Here is a 17,565-nt window from a genome sequence, read left to right on the forward strand (position 1 = left end):
TAGACCACAGACAGACGACAGACACATACAGCGCCACCCCACGGCGGACGCTGGTTCGTCCGAACCCACCGGTTCTCACTGCTCACCGCCGACTGGATGTATATAGTACTAGTATCCTGTTTCCTGTGCCGTATCTTGTGTCTTGTACCGTATCTTGTAGAGTATCATGTACGGTAGCTATCCTGGACAGAAGTAGAGTACATAGAGTAGAGTACTCTACCAAGAGTACCTATCTAGAGTATCTACTGGACAGAAGCAGAGTATCTAGAGCACCCCCCTACCTCCTCACCGTACTCTACTTAGAAGTTAGAGTACGGCGCGAGAATTATTATTTTTCTCACTGTGCGGGCGGGGGGCGGTGGGGGGTGATCGTCTCACGGTCTCAAGCGGGGGTTGCCGTCTCAAACTCCCAGACTTTTCAAATTCCCAGACTTCTCAAATTCCCAGGCTCGCAAGCGGGGGTCTTCGTCTCAGTCGTCTCGGCGGGCGGGGAGGGGCACGCAGTGCGTACCGACGATCCGTGCTTCTTACTTTCTGCCTCTGCCTGTGCCTCTGCCTCTGCTTGTGATTGTGATTGTTTTTTTCTTCATCACGCAGTATTCAGACTCGCTCGCGCAGTTTCATTCCGGGCTGGAGGACTCGCTGTGTCGCGGTGTGGACTCGCTCACTCCTCACCCCCAAGTTCCAGGCCGATTGCGGACTCGACTGCATGAGCGAGCGAGCGAGCGAGTTCTTTGTTTTTCTTTCCTGCGTGTCGCTCACTCGCGCAACGAGACGCAACGCACAGCATGGTAGGTGAATGGTGGGTATGGTAGGTCGTATGGTAGGTCGTATGCAAAAACAAACCCTGCTGCGTCGATGCTGCGTTGTTGTTCTACTAGGAACTGTACGGACCACGGACCACGGACCACGGTAGGTGGATACCGTGCTCGACTGGGAGTCGAGAGCTATCTGGCGACTGCTACATACACAGATGGGTGTTGGGGTGTTGGTTGTTTCGCTGGCGAGGAATGTGGAATGTGAAATGGAATGTGAAATGGAATGTGATTGTGGAATCATGCTTCTGGCTGCTGGCTGGGGTTGGAGGGGGGGGGGGGGGGGGGGGGGGGAGGGGGAGGGGGTGCGACGGGGGAGGGCCGAGGGGGAAGGGGGAGGGGAGACGGGGGGTGCCGACTGACTTGACTTCCCCGCTCTCCTGGTCTCGCCAACTCATGCACGCAGCACGCAGCACGCTCACTCCATGCTACATAGGTGCGGGGTGACCGGTCGTGAAGGAGGGGTGCACTGTGCACTCCTACATAGGAGCGGCTGGATATTTGCAGATTCACAACTCGCAGCTCGTGGGAGAGGGAGAGTCGAGACGGGACCGAACACGGGAGGGGAGGGGTAACCATGGTGTACATATCAGCTATGTAGTAAGCTAAGCAGCCCTACCGGTGAACCGTGACGATCCGGAAGCTGGAGCGGATAAAGATAGATCATAGTTAGAGGTTACATAGAAGTTAGAACTGGCTGGAGACGGGGTCGCGGTCGCGGGGTGGCTTAGGTATGAGGGGTGGCTTACTCGTAACTCGGATGTGGCTGGGGAGTTTGAGTTTGGCTTTGAGTTTGGCTTTGAGCGTGCCAGACTTGTAGTGCGGTGTGAAGGAGTCAAGTATATCTGGAGTTTCGGGACTGGGCTGCGCTGGGAAAAGTTACCGCCCAGCCGCTCAGCACAACACACCGCAGTACAGCGCATTGGTGAGGCCTCAGGCGCAGGCGGGCGTACGTGAAGTACTGAGGCGGCTAGTTACTATACATACGCTCGGGTGCGGGTGCGGTGTGGGGGCGTGGCCTGGCCGAGCTTTCAGCGCCTCAGGCACCTTCGTCCTAGGCATGTACATGGTTACCGGGCGTAGATAGTCAGGGCCCAGGCAGCACTGCAGCGAATGTGCCGGCTGGTGGACTAACTAAGCTCTGGACGATGGACGATGGACGGCAGACGATGGACGGTGGACAATGGACAAGAACATGGCAACAAACAACCGTCGAGAATAGTTAAGAATATCTGAATAAGTCGTTGCCGCGTCGTGATGCGAACTGTACAGCTGTACAATACAGCTTTACCGATATACCCAGTACAGATGATACTTCTGACGCTGAATCCTGATTGCAACCGTCCGCAGTCACCAGTGCGCACGTTGGCTGGAGCCGAGGGTGAGATTTCAGCCCTACGGCCATGTTGCGAGCTTACGAGCTTACGATACAGCTACAGCTACCGGTATGTTTATTGTTGCTATGTATGATACGTACATGGATTTCAGAATACTTTTGCATTCCGGTGCGGCGGTGCCTGGTAGGCAGGTATCCCCGCTGTCACCACTCACCTCCAGGCTTCCGGTCTGGAGGTGGAAGGGTGGAGGCTGGAGGCTGGAAGCTGGTCTGGCGTCACTTCTAAATCTACACTTCTACTGTTCTACACATGTATGATATGTACTCCGGAGGCTGGAGCCCGAGTTGGGTCTCTTCAAGCCTCAATCCTCAAGCCCGAAGGTCTAGAAGTGGCGCAAGAGTATGCACTATTACATATAGACGGGCCTGCTACAGCCTGCTCAGAGCTCTATGTAGGAGACTAGGGACGAGGAAAGATGTGTTTCTGAATCGTCCCTCCAATGCCCGCATAAACACGTTCCAAATTCCCCTCAGTCCGCAAGGCTGGAGTCTGAAGTCTGGACACTGGAGCGACCGGCCGGGATGCGTCGAGACTCGACAGTTGTCCTTCCTGCACCGAAGCTTCCATCTCGCCTTGCGGGGGAAAGCTGCCCTATCCACGTCTCGTCTGGGGCGCAAGGCTGGCACCCATGCATACTTAGGTAGAGTAGGTACACGACCGTGGCATAACGGCGATACGGAACGCAGGAATGCAGGAATGCAGGAATATAGCCTGCAGCCTGTAGCAGCCGTGGGAGCCTGCGAGCCTGGGGGGTGCGAGGGTGCGTGTGATCCACTCATCCGGCGCATGCATAATGATGGGGCAAAGCTGCAAGATGATAGATCTGCTCTTTAAGCTTTAAGCCTTTAACTGGGACACGCGGCAGCCACAGTGCCACTGTCTGCCACGCGACGACGTGAGGCGTGGCTGCGTGGCTGGATGGCTGATGGCTGCGTGGCTGGATGGCTGATGGCTGCGTGGCTGGATGGCTGATGGCTGCGTGGCTGGATGGCTGATGGCTGCGTGGCTGGATGGCTGATGGCTGCGTGGCTGGATGGCTGATGGCTGCGTGGCTGGATGGCTGATGGCTGCGTGGCTGGATGGCTGATGGCTGCGTGGCTGGATGGCTGATGGCTGCGTGGCTATATACTCAAAAGGCGAAGCCTGACTGAGCCTATGTATGACATATGTAGAGTACCCACGTCAGTACTGAGGTCGGCCTCAAGGCTCACCCCGCGCCTTGCTATAACACTGCGGTTTATTGTACACATAGTGCACACGGCTGGGCGTCGGAGTCGGGGCCGTTGGCTAGTAGCTACCGGTACTGACGTAAGAACAGCAAAGACACACTACACTCCCAAGGTTGCAAGGCTGCAAGGCGGGAAAGGGCACATCGAGACTTGGAGTCCGGACGTGCGAGTCCAGTGCCCTACATATCGTCGTCCTGACTCTTGACTCCTGACACCGCACTCCAGTCTAGTCTCGGCGGAGGCGGAGGTGGAGGCAGACACGGGAAACCTTTCGTCCCGCCGCCCGGTGCAGCGGTGCAGCCGGTGCTCAACAAACTGCGCAGGTGCCAGACCTCAGGGGGGTGTGTCTGATGTCAGTAGCTGATTGTGTTCAACAGAGGTCGTCCAAGCATACAAGCATAGGTAGACTGCAGAGTAGGTAGCTGCGCCATCCGCGCGGCGCGGGGAGGATTGAAACTTGAAAATTGTCTTCAAGATTGATTCATGATTCATGATCCTCGACTGCGCAAGGTCGATCAACCCCCGAGTCTCAACTCGCAAGGTCCAGGTCAAGGATCCCACCGAAGCACGAAACACTGTAGGTAGACTGTGGCTGTGCCGCTGTGAAATGAGGCTGCACTGCTGCACTACCATAGTCTACAACTACGGGCGTCGGGCGTCGGGAGGAATCCACTATCCATGTTGAGTGAACAGTGAACACGGCAGTTGCCAGTTGCACTGCATTACACGAAGTTGTATTCCGTCACGGTGTCACGGCGTCACCGTGTAGAGTATGCACGCGAATCGAGGTGAGAAACAGACGGCGGTACCAGTAGTAGCAGCTGGGAGCCTTGTGCGCACGCAGGCAGACAGGATATACAATCGTGTGACGAGCAGAGTAGCATTGAAGAGACGAACAGTAGCACGAACGAGATCCCCGAAACCGACGAATGCGCCGGATCGGGGAATGAATGGCAGCCCGACAGCCTCGCCGCGGGAGTCGGGACAGTATGGCGGGTGATATCCTGTGACGATGTGCGGGGCATTCACTCATCGTGCGTCATGTGGGCGCAGCGTGAAACATAGAGTACGTCGTGCCAGTAGTAGACAGCCGTAGGATGACGAAACAAGAAAAAGAAAAGAAAGAAAAAAGAAGGAAAGAAAAAAGAAGGAAAGAAAATGATCCTGCAGGTTAGGTATGCGAATCATTATCCAACGGCGTCGATATGAATAATGAGTCGCTACAGCTACAGCTACAGCTACATACGGACCAGTATCGGCGTGTGTATCCGGTCCGGTCCAGCGTCAATGCTAAATACTAGAGTATACATACACGGTCCAGCGCAGAAGCACAACACCCTCGGATCCGAAGTGGCAGCCAGCCAGCTATGGTAGGCAGCCAGACGCTTTGAAGTTCTAAGTTCGAAACCCCCGGCTGGGAAAAAGAGAAGATGTGTTTCTAGTACCTATCTACACCGCAGATCCGCGGGTCCGCAGCGAAGCATAAGGGTTTATCCGATCTGCCTGAGCATCCACCCTGCATGGAAGAATAAGATCTCTCGGTGCAGCAACTCTGCGACTCTGCGAGAAGGCCGCCTATCAGCCAGGCAGCCAGGCTCGCAGCCTTCTGCCAGGCGCCAACCCCCAGCACAGCAGAACTGAGAACACCATCGGTCTATTGCGGGAAAAAGACACAACACAACCCCACTACGTTTCCGCACACACCACACGCTGGGTTTCCTACCTGCCTGCCTGCCATACTTCCCAGCCAGCCAGCCAGCCAGCATGTCTACCTATCGACGAGCGGACCGCGGTGCCAGATACCTACTGACGTCGCCGTCCGCCACCGCAGTCCAAACACGGGAGGTGCGGTATCCAGAGTCCAGAAGCGGCCGAACTCGAGCTCGAACCGAGGCTTTCGCGACCGCCTCGAGCCTTGCGGCAGTGGGTAATAGGTATATTACCTAGTACGGACGAGACGCTTCGGTGGAACAGCCAGCCAGCTAATGCGTGCATTGCGCGCCCCGTCGTGGGCGAGGGGCGGAGTAGGAGGGGCGACGACGGAAAGGCTTGTACCGGCGGTACCGCTACTACCGTAGTCTGCGTTGCGTTGCGCTGCGCTGCGTTGCCTAAAGCGGCGGTCCACGATTCCACGGCAAGTCATGGACTCATGGCCCATGACTCATGGTGCTCTCCAATCTCGCACGGCGCACGCACAGCTAGGCGGCAGGCGGGAGGCGTGCTGGTGCTCACGGTGCGAGCACGCTCTGTAGGGGTGTGCGAGCACGAAATACGCACGAACACGCCAGTGCGATCATCGTGAATTCGTGGTGGCGGCGACGAGTGGCGAGTGGTGGGTGATATCGTGTGCTTTGACCACCGTGTAGGCGTCGATAATGTAGCCTGTACTATGTAGGCGCGTTGGATGCAGGTCAACTAGCAACAAACACGCAGTGGAGTAGGAGCGGTAACTTGCACGCCAGACTCCTGTGCCGCCACCGCGTGGCTATGCTCAGTGCGGGACCCACTGAGCCTGGGCCCTGGACAGACTACAGTTGTGAAGCTTGAACGGTGGACCGTGATCTCGCCCACCGAAACTTTAAACAGTGGCTCGTGAGGAAAATTAGGACCCTCTCACTGGACAGGAGTAGTGGGAGGAGGAGGAGGAGGACTCATGGGTCTCGAACCATAATCCGGCGTGTGGGGCTCCTGGCCATCAGGGACCGTTGGACCGTTGCGTTCCGGGAGGATGGGGATGGGGATGAACGAGTGGGACGGACCCGTGTCTATTATGTATTGTATGCAAGTTCGTATCTCATGGATCATGCGTGGCTGCCTCGAACATACCGATTCTACTACACCCCGGGTCCAGGCTCTCCCTGTTCCTCGCCCGTACTCAATAGCCATCCTCACAGAATCACAGAATACAGACAGGGACGGCAGGTCGAGGCTGTGCTGTTCTCAGTGTCCAGGCTGGTCGATCTATCGTCATAGTATATATCTGAGTAGAGTAGAGAATTCACCCCTCTTCGGCGTCGTTGTTTGGTTGTTTATTGATTCCGTGCAGCCTACTGTATCTGGACTATGGTCATACCTATATACACTCAGAAACTCTTCCTAATCCTGTCTGCAGCCCCTGTAGGTAATGGGCTCGGTGCAGCAACTTTGTCTTGTTTGTTTTTATTCGATCATACGGTCATACGATCATACTCGCATCTAGTCCGTCTAGACTACAGCGGCACTGTCGTTGGTCATCCTCTTCGGTGTCTCCTCTCCTTTACAGACGCTACTCGATAACTACCATAAGGTCAAACGAACGAGAGTTAATGAGCATTGCAGTTGAGTCGGAGCTCTTGCTTTGCGACACACGGATAGTGTCGGTGGTGCTGTACATTTCTATCTGGCGAGATTCAACGATATCCCACTGTTCCTTTCCTGCCGGTGAAACCAACGTAATCGATCAAGCATAGGTACTCCTTCGTGATGGCAGGCAGGTGGACACTCTGGTTTGATACTCAAGAGCAACATCAACTCTACCAGATCGATTCACGAGTATTCGGACAGCCACCCTACTACCAAGTACCACCCAGACTGTCCGAATAGCCATGCAATCATCCAGGTAGTAAATGTGATTTCAGTCCGTCAACTACCCGATTACAGACGGGTATAGAACCTAGGAAACAATCCCTCTGTTCCCCGATTCCCCGATTCCCTCCCGCCATTCTCATCCATTCCCCCTACATCTCCACAACCTCCACAACCTCTCTTCCCCGCCCGATAACCACCTTCAAGTGCCTTCCCCTCTCCTTAAACGCGCCCTGCCTCAGTGCGGACACGTAGAGTTCATACGCGGGCATATCTATCTCCGTCAGCACATTCCCGCCCGGTTTAGGGAAGGGAGATGATACGCACATCCATCCACAAAGGCCACCACCTGCTCGTCGGTCATACCGCGCCCTGTCGCCGTGTGCAAGGCATGTTCCTGCTGCAGCCGCCACGCGTAGACGTAGTCGATATATTCGGCGTCGATGTGGATGAGGACATCGAGTTGGCTTTTTAAGTTCCCACACTGTCAGCGCGAAGTTGGCGTGGAAGGAGAGGGAGGGAAAGTAGTACTCGGTGATTTCATCGTATCCCTCTAGGGCCGTGTTCATAGCCACCAGGTTCTCGAGTAGATGTTTCCCGACGACTCCCGTACCACGCGTGTGTCTTGCCTCGAGCTCGTCTGGGGCGAGCGCACGGAAGCCGACGCACCAGCCCTCGAATAGCACCACGTCGACGCGGCCCGGCACGTTTTCGCCGGCCTCAGCACGGTCTCCGGCACCCGAGAATGCACTCTTGTCGTAGACCGGCAGCGTCACCTCCGAGCCGTTCTTCAGCGCCGAGAAGACACTGCGCGCGAGGGGAAGGTCGTGGGTTCCGGGCACGCCCCGGTGCTGTAGCAGCGGGTTGTGGGGATTCGAGGCGGCAAGCGCGGTTTGCTGCGCATTGGTGAGGTAGAGGTCGTCGATGCTGAGGACGGCGACGGAGAGCGAGTAAGGTGCGCTGCGGAGGACGGAGGCTAGGGTCGTCACTACGGTTGTTTTACCGCTGCCTTGGGGGCCCGAGAGTGCGATGAATAGCGGGGTGGTGCGCTCGGGGAGGGAGGTGAGATGTGGCCGGAGGAAGGCAAGAATGTGCGTGAGCAGCGGTGACGATGTCGGCGGGGGCATTGTTGTCATGGTGGGGAGCTTCGATGCCGGGGTTGGGACTGTGGGCGGAACATGCTGAATTGTCTCTATATGTGTCTACGGAGATGTTGTGGTGGGGGAAGTGGGGTGCAGCACAGGACGCCAAATGGAAGCGGATCTGGGATTACCGAGTCGCACGCCCGAAAGGTGGGGTGGAAACAAGCGATCCAAAAGCCACCCGATTACCGAGAAACCCATAGTGAAATCCCATCCCGTGCTCGCATCCGAAGAGCTTCACCCCCACACAGTCCACGGAGTCCAGGCTCACATCCAAAGTGTTTCACCCCACACGCAGTCCAGTGCTCATATCCAAAGTGCTTCACCCCCACCCAGTCCAGTACTCACATCTAAAGTTCTTCACCCCACACGCGGTCCAGTGCTCACATCTGAAGAGCTTCATCCCACACCCAGTCCAGTGCTGCCTCCTCGGCCTCCCCCACCAGTGGCCGAACACTGCGATCCCAGCTGGCGAACGACTTCTGCACGCTTTCGGCCTCGGCAGACCAATGATACCTGTCAATCGCGTCGCACATTAGCCCTGCACCATCATCCAGCGGGGACGGAGAAAAAAATCTAACCCATCCAGCGTCGTTTCCGGCCTCGCATCGGTCAACGCGAACGCATCGACGAACGCCTTCCTTCGATGTTTCCACCTCCTCGTCTCCTCATGCATCCATGCCCGCAACTTGTCACTCCTATCTCGTCCGTGGCCTCCCTTCTCGAAGCACGTAACGGGTTGCACCACGCTCGTCGTTGCCCTCACGACCACACGCGTCTCGTTCCCCCATAGCGCATCCACCTCATCAAAGAACCTCCGATACTCCTTTTTCATCTCCCACTCATCGTTCCCCGGCATCCACAGGCCAATATTATACACCACGAGGCCTGGTGGCGTCTTCGTCCTCCGTATCTCTTGCAGAGCGGATCCACTCAGCCCTTCCGCGCCGAGGAACACGAACGAAACATCCACCCTCCGCCCGGTCGAGGGATTGTGCCATGCGCCATACCGATTACCATGCCTGCCTCCGTCGCCCTCACACCCGTGACCGAATAGCTGCGGCCACACGATGGAGCACACATAGCCCCTCGTCACCGAGTCGCCTAGGAACAGCACGCTCTCCACCCCGAGCTCACCGAGCGCCTCCTTCACCGTCCGATGCGGAATCTTGCAGTTATGCGGAACATAGACATACCCTCCGCTCTCCGTCCACCCGTACATCTCCTTTACCTCGCCCTTCACCGCATCGGCCCTTACCCACCTCGCATCGACCGCCTGCGTAAACCCATCACACGCCCTATACCCGTCCACCCGTCCCCTCCCGACGACCAACAACCTCGCTGGCGCACCCCTCGCCATCCGCCTGTACGCATGCAACTCGTCCTTCACGCCCGCATCCTGCTGCCTTGCGCACGCCAACGCGTTCGGCCACGCATACACCATGTAATCCCCCGGATCCGCGATCGCAAACGTGGCGGTGACCGTGCGGCCGTCGGCCGAGACACGGAACGCGCGTGCGGGGACGCTCCCCGCTGTCGGCCCGTAGTACTGGATGTAATAGCTCGCCGGACAGTCGGCAGAGTACACGGCGGTGCAGGCGATCGACAGCGTGAGCGGCCGGCCGGCGGTTGCCGCCAAGGGGGACGTCAGCGTCCATGGTCCGTGGTGTAGCCGCGTGCGCTGCGAAAGCGGGTTTGTACTGGGGCTGTAGGGAGGTGCTGCGCTGGTGGCGCCCGGACGGAAGATGCTGTTCGGATCTTCGGCGGCGGAGGGCGAGGTGCGGAGATGGTAGAAGCATAGCAGTGATAGCGGGAAGAGAAGGAGGAGGCGCCGCGGTGGGAAGTATGCGAAGTATGGGAGTAGCATGGTGATGCTTTGCAGTCTCACGAGACAGAATCAAGATTCAGACAACATGTATGTATGATGTATGTAGGTCGTTGGCCGGTGGGTAGAGTTGGTGGTGTGCACTCTCCCACCATGTATACCTCGGCACCCCGGGGCCGTGCATACGTACTTGTTGCATGGTGTCATGGCCCTGCTGCGGGGATTAATATATCCCGTACATGAGATCGGAGACACTCCTTCGTCCCGCATGAAACCATCCCCCCTCCCCACCATTTCGCCGCGCGTTCGCTGGCGGCTACAAATTCACAGCTGCTCACGCAGCACCATCCCACAGTAGTAGTCGGTATTGGACATTCATTCCCACTCCCAAGCAAGATGAACCACCGGATAGATATCGATACAATATCCCCCCGCCCACCCGCCCACCAGCTCTTCCGCTGCCCTCGTCCCCCACCACGTATTAGAACCACCGCCCTAATCCAGCTGAAGCCCATCCCAAATTCCCAACTAACAGTCACTATCGCCAAGCAGAAAGCACAAGTATATATGTAGAGGACAAAAAAATGCCCATCCCTCAGGCCATTACAGAAAGAAAGTAAGAACAAGGAAAAAAAACCCCGCCGTATATGCAACCAAAGCACAGAAGAAATGAAGAAATGAAGAAACACAAGTAAAAGCGGTATTGAAACTCCCAGGTATCATTTAATGCACAAAAGAAATGCTCAAGAATCGAGTTGAAAGGGGGAAAAATGAAGGGGAGAAAGCGAGTGAGAAACAAAACCATTGAACCATGAACACCGCAAGCAAGAAAGGAAAGAAATGCGCCAACGAAAGAAAAGAAAAAAGTAGTAAAGAAAGGGCAAAAAGTATGGTTGTAGAAGGAATCAAACCCAAAGCAAGTCAAACCACAAGCACCCATTCCAGTTCCGCGCCCATTCCGCCACGCCAGTAGTACTCCGTCCGTGTATCAAAAGCAAACAAACAAAACGAAAAATGAATTTGTGTATTACGTCCTCGTATTGAGGGCCCCAGTTCAGACAGGTAGATTCTTGGAAGAATCACATCCACTGCTGTAGATCCTGCTGCGGGGTTCCTCCATTGTGGAGCTGCATATTCGCCTCGTTCATATCGCTGTAAGGCGGCGGCGCCATGACCTGGGCCATATGCTGCTGCTGGTATTGCGGTTCCTGCGGACTATCCATTGACGGTGGCGAGACTCCGCTTCCCTTCGAGTCCAACCTCATCTTCATCATCAACGTACGAATCGCCTTGACGTCCTCTCTCTGCGTATCCCGTGGTATCTCGGCATCACGCATGTCCACCAGCTGGCGGATGGTCAAGCCGATTGCCGTTTCCGAGTTGTTGAGAACCCAGGTATGTTTCAGCTGAGGATTTTCCCACATTTCCGAGATTCGTGTGCGGAACGCAAGAGGGAACACAAAACTGCGAATTGAAATGGTCAGTGAACTAATATCTATCGGTAACATCGGCAAGGATAACTCACCCCATCTGCTCCATCTTCGCCAACTGGTACTGCATCCATCGACGGTAATTGTGACGGTTCGGTAGCCACAGGGCGGCGAGTCCGATCGGTGCCTGAGCGGCCAACAACGAACCAGCAGGTGTCTCGGTGTAAGCCTCGATGGCTGCAAGGACTTCGCAGATCTTGATCGCATACTCTTGGAGTGACGGATCTAAAGTTGGATCATGGCCGTCGCTGCTGGTAGATGCTATCTGGTGCTTGAGGACGATGATGATGCCATAGTAATCCAGTATCAAGAAATTGACTGCCCATCGATCTCCCTTGTACAACGGCGCAGGCTTGAACGGGCAGACGGGAATGTCCGCTACGACCTTCGAGGAAGCTTGGATGGGTTCGGATCCGTCCAGGATCGATGGATGCAAATCATTCCACCAATCGTAGCATTTGTTCAACATTTCCTGCGCAAGTTGTCCGAACTCTTCTATCGACAAGACACCCGCGGCGCGGTCCGCTGTCATCTGAGAGATATGAAGCGAGAGAGCCCTGAACGCACACATCGCTTCCTCGAGCATGAGACCGAGGTAGTCCGGCTTGGCCTGCTGCAGGGTCACGACGACTTCTCGATTCCACCACGACCATTCGGGACCGCAAGTCGGCTCGTGTCCGGCCATCAACGCTGCGAGCAGATCGAAGTGCATGAACCAGTTGAAAACCGTCCGATGCTCGCTCGTTTGCGCCATCGTCTCCGGAGTCCACATGGTTCTGATGATCCTCGAGGCTGCATTCCGATGTTCCATCAGACTGACCCAATCACCCAAATATTCCTACAGGCCATACAGTCAGAAAACCCAAGCCTCGGAAGGGGGCACCGCCGCACGTTACCTCAAAACTCGCAAGCTGCAAGATGGTTATGACGGTGTCCAGTGAGTGCTCCTTGTCCAGCGAAATTCGCAGCAGAGCGATCGACTTGTTGTAATACTCGAGGAAAGTTTGGAACGCGCCTGTGGTGTAGAACACGCTGTAGTGGAAGGAAGCAAATGCTGTAACGGCATACAGCAGTGCTTCGTTCTTGACGGCATGTTCGAGCAACGAAGTCTTGAAGAAGCTGTCGATGTCGTTCTTCAGTAGGTAGTGGTGGCACGTGAGCATCTGGTTGTGGTAATTTAAGTAAAAGGCCACGTCCCGTGGAAGATGCGCCCAATCTTGGGAATTGATCAGGCTGTATGTCGAAGCCGTCCGTCTCAGCGAGGCGGCGGGGGAGGTCGGTACCGATGAGTCGGCGTCGCGTGGGGACGGGCTCGGGTCGGCAGAGGACGTCGTCTTTCTACTCTTGCTCCGGCGACTCTGTTCCGAGGACGAAGGCCACGATTCTCTGCGCCCATGCACCGACCCCTTGAGATAGCTCGTGCTGGCTGACTGTTTCAATGGCGGGCCACTCTCCGGGGGACTGAGACCGTCCTGGTACTCATCATCCTCCTCCTCTACATCTTCCAACGATGAACTTCCTTCCCTCGCACCCTCGGCAGGGAGCTTCTCCGAGCGACGCTTCTGGGCCGATGCCGATTTAGCCGACGAAACGACTTCCGGATATTTACATTCCCTACCACCCTTCTGGCATCCTAATAGCAGGCCATGTTAGCAGTCGGGCACTACGTTTGTTTGTTCGTTCGGGGGAGCGTGGGGAGATGGGGGTCGTTACGTTCGCAGATCGGATGGGTCTCATCGCACTAGTTTGAGATGGAGCGTCAGCAGCCGTGCATAAAATTACAAGTGCAACGGGAGGGGGGAGGGGGGTGGAGCAGTAATAGCAGTTCCGAGCTCACCTTGACTCTACGCGTCCTGCATGTAAAGCAGCCCGACCTCGTCCGGCGATGCTTGACAGCGTCAGCGCCGGCAGCACTCCTCCTCCGCCGCGGCGCCTTTCCAGTGGCGACGTTCTGAACCTGTCCCCCGTCCGGCATCACGAAAAAGTTGTTCGTCATTGGCGATTGAGCGTAGCGCGGTGTGTTTGGGTTTGCACTAAGCAATGGTGAGTGGGATTGTCGCGAGATCGCGGTGTCCGAGATCTGGCCAAACGCCACCGGTGTCGGGTCGTGGTGTTGGTGCAGTTGCTGGCGCAGGTGCAGGTGCAGGTGTTGGTGTTGTGGTTGTGGTTGATCGTCTGGGTGGAAGCTGAACGAAGCGGCGGTTATCGATGACGTTGGGAAAGCGCCGATGTCGAGCGAGAGATGTGGTGTCGATGACGACGGAGCATCGTCTGGGTTTGTCGACGGCGCCGAGTAATGCATCATCGAGAACGTACGTGAGTTTGTTACGGACGTTTGATACTCGGAACGATTCACGTGGGCGTGGGGGGGTGGGGGGGGTGGGAGGGGAGGAGGAGGGGAGAGTCCTGTCGTTTGGTTGTCGGTGGTGAACGCTGGCTGGCTGGCTGGCGTGGGAAAGGAGCAGGAGGGAAGGAAGGAAGCTCTTCTTAGTCGTCCTCTTCGTCGGACCCACTAGAGCAGAGAACCCTACGGGTAGGCCTGTAGAATGCTAGGAGGCTGGACTTTTGACTTGGGGATGGGTAGAGTAGTGGGGTCCCGTCGTGCGGATTACTCTAGAAATTGGACGGAGGGAACCAAGTTGATTGTTGGGTACATCTGTCGTTGTAAGTGAGTCTCAGGGCCGGCCAACCCCCGCTACTTCTATGCCGACTGAGGGCTACCTATGCCTCAAAATCGGCAGATATGTACTCTGGATGTCGGCCTAAAGTTCGGTGGCAGACCCGGGACAGGGAGCATAGAAATGTGTAGGAAAAATGAAAGAAAAAAATTCGACTCGAGGGGAGTCTGTCGTCTCTCGTGTGGCTGCTGAGGAAGTGTGGAGATGTTGTGGGGTGGGGGGGCGATCGGAGGGAAGTCTGAGTGAAGTCTGACGGTAGGCCAAAAGACGGGCCGTCCGGAGAGGGGCGCAGATGCGTAGAGGAGGTACAGACAGACTGACTGAGCGTGCTCGATGCCAGCTGCACAGGCAAGTACTCGCTCACCTTCTGGTCCTGTTTTTTTCCAGCAGCGGAGTGCAGTGCAGTTGCAGTTGCAGTGCAGGAGTAGTCAGTTAGCTGCTTGGGATGCAGATGGTGTTTCCAGCAGGGTCAGCCCTAGTCAATTCCAATCATTGTCGCTCCCACGTTAGAAAACCCCCGGTAGGCCCAACAGTGTCACACGTTCCTTCTACATCCCGTATATAGAGTACCATCATCCATGTGGAGCGGCCACAGGCTGGATGCCCGCAAAGACACGCACAGTTTGTTCGCGGGGGCCAACCCCCAGGCAATGCCGCTCTAGGTATTCTGTGAAGAGACCGCCCCTCGTGTTGCTTCGGCGTCGGAGGGAGTGTCGGTGCTTTTCACCGCCGGCCGCTTCATGTTGGTGTCGGCTGTTCGGGCGCTGGCTTCTGCTCGAATACCTATCTATTCTGTTTCAATATGTACTCGACCTATTCTGAGCGAGTACCAATTCTACCCGAATACGATACCGGTACCTATCCTATTCGACCGAATAGTAGTCGCCTCGTCGACGTGCATTTGGTTCGCCGCCCATCTGGCATCGCCATCTGTGCACTGCAGAATTATTGGTGATGCTTTGTTGTACCTAGTACTAACTTCTCTACCTATACCGTACCCAATCGTCCCGACTTCTGTCAGCAACCACATCCTCCTCCTCCAGTCAGAGCTCACGTTACCGATTCGGCGCCGCCGTGAGAGGCTTTCTCGCCCAGCCCGCCGCATCTCCGATCAAAGAAAACACTTCGCATCGCAACCAAAAAGCCAACCATCTGGCCGCCTGAAGATTCAAACATCTGGTAACCAATCAGTTCTAGATCGCCATGCCAAGGGGGCAACACGCGCTAATAACTTTCTGGGGTTCGCAGCCTCCACCAGCTAAACCACTAGATATCCATCTTCTCTCTCGTCTGATCATACGGAGCTTGGCCAACCCTTCCCTGCTTGGATTCCCCACATGTTATTCGCAGCTGCATCTCTTCTCAGACTCCTTTCCACCTCCTATCTCCGTTCCAGGATGCAGAGCTGTCAGAATCCAAAGAACAACGGCGCCGTTGATGAGGCATGCACCGGCCCGTCCTGGAACGGAGTAGGCGCAGGTCTCCTCCATATTTCGCTGCGTAAGCTGAGCTTAAAGGGGTGGAAAGCACAATTGCGGCATACCGAGTCGGTTGGTTAGGGCCTGGCACATATAGTACTCTGCATAGGCACTTTTATGACTGTTGACACCTTGCAGTTCCAGTCCCAATCAGACCCCGTGAATCCCATGCCTGTGCAGTGCAGTGTCTTCCGTGAAGGAGGCCTTTCAAGTTATTCCTCCCTTCCCGTCCAGGATGAGAAAAGCACCTATGTATCATATCATACGGATTCTTCATGCATTATTCTTCCCGCTACCACATGGTGGTTGCGGTAGTGATGGTGATGGTGTGCCCACCTACATACGGAAGCGAAAGCATATCCAATCATCGATGCAGGAGCCACAATAACCCCCGAACACGAGGCCTCTCCCTTCTCGAGTCTCCTCTCTCTCTGAAGAATCGAGGCATAGAACACAACCTTCAGGCTTCTGCACACTAGCACTCGCACCAATGATTTCGTCCAGCTGCCTGATCCTTTTCCAGAGCTCATCCCTCCCTCCATCCATCCATCCATCCACACCTTGCCATTCTTACTTGCTCCATCTTCTTCTGCTCTAGACAGACTTCTTTCCTCGAACTCCTCGCTATGGAACCCCCTGCATGAGATGGTTGCTCGACTTGCCGGCTGTTTGTAATTTGTACAGGTGAGTGGTCGTGAGATGTCTCCTACTACTTCGTCTACCACTACTACGACTACTGCCACTTACTCTGCACCTAGGTACTAGGCATATATATGGCCATGATCGTTGGAATTCGATCGATTTGCACGTACGTACATTCGTACCCCGAATTCCAATATCTGGAGTCTTTGAAATAGACATGCTAGGAAAGCCACCCACGTACTTCCTAGGTACCTACACCTACATATCTCCACTCTACGGCGGTTAGACCATCAGTATAGTACAGTAGGTACTAGTACTTGGGTACATAGGTAGGTACTCAGGCTCAAGATGACCCGATGCCCCTGGGCCCCTGGCGTTAGTATTCTCCAAGGACGGGAGAAGAAAAGAATGAATGAACGTACTTGAAAGTGACAATCAACACCCCCATCCCTCCCATCATCTCATGTGGGACTTGCCGCCGTACCGCACGGCGCAAACTGGAAGAATATCTAAGAACTGGTATGTAACCAACAGGATCTGCCTTTTCCTCCGGATGAATTTGAATCTTTCCCGGCGTGCATTCCTAGGTAGAACTACAGGTAGATTGCATGGCTAACTAACCACGGCACTGTTCTGATTAAAATCCTGAGATGAAATACACACCTAGAGTGCCGCTCTACAGACTACAGTACTATATACCGTACTATAGTAGAGTATAGTACACAGTACAGATCCTCGCCCCCGATTCTATACATACGTATAGTACTTATATACATACGCATTCGCCAATTTGTAATTAACGGCCGCTACATATGTGGTATGGAGAGTACTTGTTGGGGGGGAGGGAGGGGGAGGGGGAAGGGGGGAAGGGGGGAAGATTTGCCGCGGCGTCAGATGTTGGCGCCTATTGCCAGTATGATAGTAGGTATTTGCAAGTTGGCTAGAACTCTACGGTCTACGTCCGGCGAAACTACTGTTAAGTAGCGTTCTGTTTGTTGATCAGCGCACGCCTCTAGATCCCTCCAAGTGCGGTCTCTAGCATATCACAGGACTCTCTACCATCGACGGGCTACCTATACCAACATCGCACCACATCCCGATGCCCCGTCCCTCCCACCTCCGAGTCTCCGACCCCACACGAAAGGAAGAAAAAGGAAGCCAAAGTAAGATCAGGTGCGGTAATGAGAGGGAACTATAGTACCTAGTACCTATGCCTGACGCCGGACGGCAAACAGGCACTATGTACGTATGATACTAGTACAATGTAGTACCTAAAGCAGCTATGCTGGACGTGAGTCGTGACTA

General features: G+C 55.3%; 4 protein-coding genes across 4 annotated transcripts; 1 reads left to right on the top strand and 3 right to left on the bottom strand.

Moving 5' to 3' along the window:
- Positions 1 to 7,090: 7,090 nt before the first annotated feature.
- Positions 7,091 to 8,335, bottom strand: BZA05DRAFT_148800 (P-loop containing nucleoside triphosphate hydrolase protein). The gene is made up of 3 exons (XM_051478983.1): positions 7,537 to 8,335; positions 7,333 to 7,472; positions 7,091 to 7,279 (listed from the first exon to the last, which is right to left on the bottom strand). Exons 1-3 carry the CDS (start codon positions 8,139 to 8,141, stop codon positions 7,158 to 7,160), a joined length of 867 nt encoding a protein of 288 aa, XP_051336327.1. The 5' UTR covers positions 8,142 to 8,335; the 3' UTR covers positions 7,091 to 7,157.
- Positions 8,336 to 8,530: 195 nt separating this feature from the next.
- BZA05DRAFT_447956 (uncharacterized protein) lies at positions 8,531 to 10,014 on the bottom strand (the record flags this gene model as incomplete). Its single annotated transcript, XM_051487209.1, has 2 exons — positions 8,531 to 8,663; positions 8,729 to 10,014. 2 exons carry the CDS (start codon positions 10,012 to 10,014, stop codon positions 8,531 to 8,533), a joined length of 1,419 nt encoding a protein of 472 aa, XP_051336328.1.
- A 1,037-nt stretch (positions 10,015 to 11,051) lies between these two features.
- On the bottom strand, positions 11,052 to 13,437 carry BZA05DRAFT_342563 (uncharacterized protein; the record flags this gene model as incomplete). The annotated part of the gene is made up of 5 exons (XM_051481036.1): positions 11,052 to 11,436; positions 11,498 to 12,300; positions 12,359 to 13,095; positions 13,176 to 13,203; positions 13,300 to 13,437. 5 exons carry the CDS (start codon positions 13,435 to 13,437, stop codon positions 11,052 to 11,054), a joined length of 2,091 nt encoding a protein of 696 aa, XP_051336329.1.
- Positions 13,438 to 15,127: 1,690 nt separating this feature from the next.
- On the top strand, positions 15,128 to 15,866 carry BZA05DRAFT_408284 (uncharacterized protein). The gene is made up of 2 exons (XM_051484691.1): positions 15,128 to 15,316; positions 15,373 to 15,866. The coding sequence occupies exon 2, from the start codon at positions 15,478 to 15,480 to the stop codon at positions 15,697 to 15,699; it is 222 nt and encodes a 73-aa protein (XP_051336330.1). The 5' UTR covers positions 15,128 to 15,316; positions 15,373 to 15,477; the 3' UTR covers positions 15,700 to 15,866.
- Positions 15,867 to 17,565: the final 1,699 nt, after the last annotated feature.

This window comes from Tricharina praecox (assembly GCF_024521635.1).
Source record: "Tricharina praecox strain CBS 144465 chromosome Unknown BZA05scaffold_27, whole genome shotgun sequence".
Lineage (NCBI taxonomy): Eukaryota > Fungi > Ascomycota > Pezizomycetes > Pezizales > Pyronemataceae > Tricharina > Tricharina praecox.